The 6,121-nt window shown below is 37.9% G+C and overlaps 2 protein-coding genes across 2 annotated transcripts; both read left to right on the top strand.

Moving 5' to 3' along the window:
• The first annotated feature begins 166 nt into the window (after positions 1-166).
• On the top strand, positions 167-1,631 carry LOC130507536 (F-box/kelch-repeat protein At4g38940-like). Its single transcript, XM_057002239.1, has one exon. It carries the CDS (start codon positions 352-354, stop codon positions 1,462-1,464), a length of 1,113 nt encoding a protein of 370 aa, XP_056858219.1. The 5' UTR covers positions 167-351; the 3' UTR covers positions 1,465-1,631.
• A 1,260-nt stretch (positions 1,632-2,891) lies between these two features.
• On the top strand, positions 2,892-4,461 carry LOC130507537 (F-box/kelch-repeat protein At4g38940-like). The gene has a single exon (XM_057002240.1). It carries the CDS (start codon positions 3,132-3,134, stop codon positions 4,311-4,313), a length of 1,182 nt encoding a protein of 393 aa, XP_056858220.1. The 5' UTR covers positions 2,892-3,131; the 3' UTR covers positions 4,314-4,461.
• Positions 4,462-6,121: the final 1,660 nt, after the last annotated feature.

Genomic DNA, 6,121 nt, shown 5'->3' with positions numbered 1-6,121 from the left:
GTATATGTCATAATAAGATGGAAGAAGAAATGTATACATAATAATTTTTTCAAAACTCGCTTTTAATTTTTTTTTTTGTAAAAATATTTTTGATGGATTATTCTATAAAAAGTTGATAAAATATATGTGAAACTATATATATGTTCCTCTTCCCCCAAAAGAAAAGCAAAAAGGTGGCGAGAGAGAGAAAGACGAGCGGTCACCGTTGCACCTTGAGTTGTTTTCGCCCTAGCTACCATCGTTGTTCTCCATTCTTGTCCCAATATCAGATCGGAACTCTTTGAAACTAAGTGAAGGAGAATTTAGGGTTTTTCACTTTCCCTTCCCAGTTTGATCGTTGTAGACCTACCCATGTTATCCAAAAGGACCAAAACTATGGCAGAGAAGGAGAACTCATCATCAGAAACACCGTCTCTGATTCAGTCACTACCAGAAGAAGTCATCATTGACATCTTAGCGCGTGTGTCCAGATGGGTGTATCCAACACTCTCCCTCGTTTCCAAGCAGTTCCGGTCACTGGTTGCGTCACCTGACCTATACGCAAGACGATCTTTGTTGGGATGCACCGAAGACTGTCTCTACAATATTTTCTATGAAAGAGAAACCGGTCTCCGCCATTGGTGTATTCTCCTCCCGGAAGCCAACGGTAATCGCAGGTTGGTCCGTATCCCTTTACTTCCCGCTCTGACTCACGGTGAGAGCTTTGTCGCGGTAGGCTCCAAGATATATATGTTTGGTGGGACTACCATGAGTGCACTTAGCATAGACTGTAGATCTCACACGGTGGAACCCCTTCCCAGCATGCCTGTGCCCATGCTTAATACAATGGCTGGCATCATCGACGAGAAAATTTATGTAATGGGCCGCTTCTATGACTATAAGAATGGCATAATGGTGTTCAACACAAAAACACAAATGTGGGAGCCTGAGGTCTTAAACGGTGAGGAGCAACGTCATGACCCGGGCTTGGATTATCTTGTGTTTGACTGGGTGGTGATGTATGACAAGATGTACGTGAGGGATCATATTGAATGTTCTGTTTACGATCCAAAGGAAAATAGATGGAGACCAGAGGGGATTCTGAGTTCTAAAGATTGGAAGAACGCTTGTGTTATTGATGACATATTGTACCACGGCTTTAGTGTTGATGGTAATTATAATTTAAGTACTTATGATCCAAAGCTGAGGTGTTGGGGTCTGGTTAAAGGTTTGGGAAAGTTGTTATCTGGGATGTGCTGGATACACGCTGCGAATTACGGTGGGAAGCTGGTTTTGTTTTTTGCTAAAGCAATTTTTAATGGAAGAAGAAATGTAACATCCAGTAAGGAGATTTGTTGTGCGGAGATTTCGCTGGAAAGACGTCAAGGAGGAGAGATTTGGGGTAAAGTTGAGTGGTCTGGTCAGGTTCTGGTTGCGGTTGCTGAGAAATCTCGCATACGGAAATCTCTAAATGTTATAGTTTGATGCATGAACTCTTCATATATGCATGAACACCAAGTTTTGCTGCATTTTCTTTTCTTTATATCTAAATGTTTCTTGTAAACTTGTGTTTTGAACATTCTTTGCAAAACCCTTACTTTCCGTTATGTTAAGTTATGCAATAGAATTTAGGAATAACTTTTCTTTTTTTGTTCAACAACTATATATTCTTATGTTCTATAGTCTTGGGTAAAATAGTTTCTTAAACGTTGCAAAAACATAAAACATAGCTATTTTTATATTTGAGTTTGTCTTCTGTTAACAGACAATGTATCTGCTGCTTTCTCCATGTGTACTTCACTGATCCCAATCTACAAACCTCTTGATTGATATTCACAAACCAGATCCTTTCGTAAGATTACAGTCCTCTTCATTGTGTGTTCCAGAGACCATAGTTCAACAACAAATTTCACACAGGTTTTAGTAATCTCATCCATTGGCTTGCTCTTAGCCCTAGCAGGACGCTACGTCACTCCAAGAACATCCCTAATCTCAGATTTTCTCACAAATACAAAGGCCATGAGAAGCTCAAGAAATGTTCTCACTACATTGGTAAAATCAATCTACATTTGAAATCTCTATGATCAATAGATTATAAGGAAAGGTGTTTGTGTCTCCATTCTAATTTTGCAGTGCGGCAGATGGGATTCAAGGACAGGAGAGAATGTCCTAATCTATGCAAATTAGCCAATGAGTCATAAGGAAATCAGATTGCTGTGAGGAAGACATTTACAGTTTCTTCTCTGTAGAGTCTGATGCTGATTCGCTCTTCATTAAGCTCGTTGAGAAGTTTGAGAGATGTATTCTCAGTTACTTTGCTTACCACTGGATCCATGCTGATCTCATGATCAGTCAGGTTTCTGCAGGAAAACAAAAACTGTCATAATCCAATAATTTTTTTTTTTTGTAAACTTGTCATAATCCAATAATTCTTGCTAAAATTTATAAGTAATAGACCAAAAACAATAATTCTTGCTTATAAATTTTCAAAATAAATTCTCAAATTGAACTGTCAGTTCAATTATGTCTGATACAAAGGTTGCTACAATAGGGAAATTACATGGAAGTCGAACATTACAAAAAGAAAAAAAAATCTAAAGAATTCAGCCGAGAGAAATTAAAAATAATTGAGCTGAACAAAGTATGATGCAAAAAGATATACGTAATCATATAAATATGTATACATTAAACTATAACATGTTTGATAGATTTTTTTTTTTTTTTAAAACTGATTTATTATGATCGTCTAACCAGATTTGAAACATAGATTTGAGAAAATCTGCAATAAATTGCATAGTCTGGGAATCGAACCCCAAAACTGGGTGTACAAACTTTTATACCTTAACCATTAGGCTAAGATACTTCCATGTTTGATAGATTAAACTATAAAATTTTAAATTGAAAAAATAAATTCGAAACTATATGTCTTTAAACCCTATAAATATGTATACATTCCTCTTACCGAAAAGAAAAGCGAAAATCTGGAAAGAGAGAGACGCGCCGTCACCACTGCACCCTTGAGCTGTCTTCTTCGTAAGCCACCATCGTTTTTCCCCGTTCTTGTCGCAATATCTGATCGGAACTTTCTGAAACTATAAAACAATTAGGGTTTTGCGCTTTCCCTTCCCTGTTTGATCGTTGTAGACCTACACATGTTATCCAAAAGGACCAAAACTATGGCAGAGAAAGAGAACTCATCACCAGAAACACCGTCTCTGATTCCGTCACTTCCAGAAGACATCATCATTGACATCTTAGCGCGTGTGTCCAGATGGGAGTATCCAACACTCTCCCTCGTTTCCAAGCAGTTCCAGTCACTCGTTGCGTCGCCTGAGCTATACGCAAGACGTTCTTTGTTGGGATGCACCGAACACTGCCTCTACGTTGTTCTCTGTGAGGGAGAAAACAAGCGTTGGTATACTCTCAGACGGAACGCCAACGGTAACCGCAGCTTGGTCCGTATCCCTTCACTTCCCCCTCTGACACGCGGTGAGAGCTTTCTCGCGGTGGGATCTAAGATATACGTGTTTGGTGGGACTAATGACACGAGTGATTTTAGCATATACTGCAGATCTCACACGGTGCAACCCCTCCCCAGCATGCCTCTTCTGCCCATGTCTGATACAAGGGCTGCTATCATCGACGATAAAATTTACGTAATGGGCCGCTTGGGTGACTTTCAGAATCTCATAGTGTTATTCAATACAAAAACAAACATGTGGGAGCCTGAGATTTTAAAGCCAGACATCGAGCTGCATGGTGAGCGCCGGAGCTTGGATAGTTGTTTGGTGGGTGGGTGGTTGGTGTTGGCTAATAAGATGTATGTGAATGATTTTACTAATTACTGCCTTATTTACGACCCAAAGGAAAATATATGGAGACCGGATGATACGCTGCGTTCCGTAAAGATGCCTACCGCATGTGTTATTGATGACATATTATACTACTTCCCTACATTTCTTGATTTTACTGACAACGATGATTACGTTGCTATAAATATAAGAACCTATGATCCAAAGCGGAGTTGTTGGGGAGTGGTGAAAGGTTTGAATAAGCTGTTTTCTAAGATGAAAAGTTTTCGGTGTATTCACGCTGCGAATTATGGTGGGAAGCTGGCTTTGTTTTATAGTGGAAGATATGGAAATTATTGTACAAGATATGGAAATTATTGTACAAGAAGAGACGTAAGATCCAAGAAGAAGATTTGGTATGCGGAGATTTTGCTGGAAAGACGTCATGGAGGAAAGATTTGGGGTACAGTTGAGTGGTGTGGTAAGGTCCTGGTTGCTGAGGATTCTTGCAATGTGCTGAAATGTCTGAATGTTATCGTATGATGCATTAATTCTTCTTCATAACACCAACCTATTAAAGAAGCATATGAAAAGCCTATTTAGACTCTTTTGTTGCTTTTCTTATCTAGTGTTTCCAAAGCACTTGTGTTAGATATATTCAATAAAAGTGAGAAACAACTATTGAACTATATATATATATATTCTTATGTTATATAGCCTTGAGTAAAAGAGTTTCTTAAACCTCGCAACATACATGCATCATGCATGGAGAATACAAAAAACAAACATCCGGAGTAATAGGACAGAAAGCTTTTAAAGTACAGTGCAGTGCATGTGGAGAAAGTAGATATATTGTCTTGTAACAGAAAACGAACTCACATACTGGTCCCAATCTTGGAGTTTTACTATCTTTTATCTCATATGTCTCTTGACTTGATTGATGATCCCCAAGCAAAATCCTTTCATATGCTTAACAGATCAATGTGTGTTCCAGAGTTTAACAGCAATTACAACAACTTCCGCACAGGTTTTGGTAATCTCATCCACTGGCTTGTTCTTAGTCCTTGCACTCCAAGAACACCCCTCATCTCAGAATTTCTCACAAACACAGAGGCCATGAGAAGCTCGAGAGATTTTCTCACCACGTTGGTAAAATCAATCTACATTTATCCTCTTTGAAGTCTCTATGATCAATAGATTATAAGGAAATGGTGTTTCTGTCACCTTTCTCATTTTGCAGTTCAGCAGATGGGATTCAAGGACAGGAGGAATGTCGCTATCTCTGCAGCTTCTTCTCTGAAGAGCCTAATGCTGATTCTCTCTCTTCATTAAGATCGTTGAGGAGTTTCAGAGGTGTATTCTCCGTTACTTTGCTTACCTCTGGATCCATGCTGATCTCATGATCAGTCAGGTTTCTGCAGGAAAACAAAAACTGTCATAATCCTTTCTTGCTAACATTTTATAACACTAATAGACCAAAAACATTACATGGGACTTTGTTTCAGATACTCAGTGAGCCCAAGAAGAAGCTCAAGCACATTGTCATTGCAGCGACGAGGTGATCCCAAACAACAACAAAAACAATACAGATTGTTTTCTCCTTCTTGTCCCAATTAATTGTTCCTTGGTTGGTATATAGGGAACAGAGGCTTGAGAGGGTGACTAAAACTCTAAAAGTGGCAAGAGTGTTCAACACGTTGGTGCTGAAGAAGATCCCAAGCCTTGGTCGAATAATATTCCAGTTTCTCTGGCACATTAACAGTCAATTGTAGAAAAAAAGGATGTGGATATTGGAGACTCTGAACATTTGACATCAAACAATGAGACTGGCGCTGCCACAGAAGAACACTCCAGTAAACAAGAGCATGGAAATAATAATGGAGAGACTGAACATTTGTCACTAAAAATTTATGAATCTAAATTTGGAGTTGGCCAATATTATATAACAAAGCAAATTGGTGTTTATAATGACTATTTTTGTGATATAAGGTTTGAAGTTTCATCTTGTGGATGATAACCAAACATGAAAATCATAAGAGATCGAGAGTGAATAATCAGAAGAAAACTAACAGAGTTAATTTGTTTGAAGCTCGGATGACATATATGGCTTCTAATGAAAAGTCATTGTCAAATGTATTTTTGTTCAATTCCTTTGTATTTTATGTAATTCATTGTTTTTTTTTTGTTTTTGTTTAACTCTTTGTATTAATAACTAGGTAATGAACCCACACGATATCGCGTTGAACTCATTTCTTATAAATAAATAATTATTATTTAATTTATATTTTATAGAAAAATTAATTTTATTATCAAATAAATTTTTCATGTCAAAACGTATGAAAATATTTATT

Source organism: Raphanus sativus, unplaced genomic scaffold (genome assembly GCF_000801105.2).
Source record: "Raphanus sativus cultivar WK10039 unplaced genomic scaffold, ASM80110v3 Scaffold4723, whole genome shotgun sequence".
In the NCBI taxonomy this organism is placed as follows: Eukaryota; Viridiplantae; Streptophyta; class Magnoliopsida; order Brassicales; family Brassicaceae; genus Raphanus; species Raphanus sativus.
The sequence above is the reverse complement of the archived record's forward strand: the minus strand, read 5'-3'. Positions and strand labels throughout refer to the sequence as shown.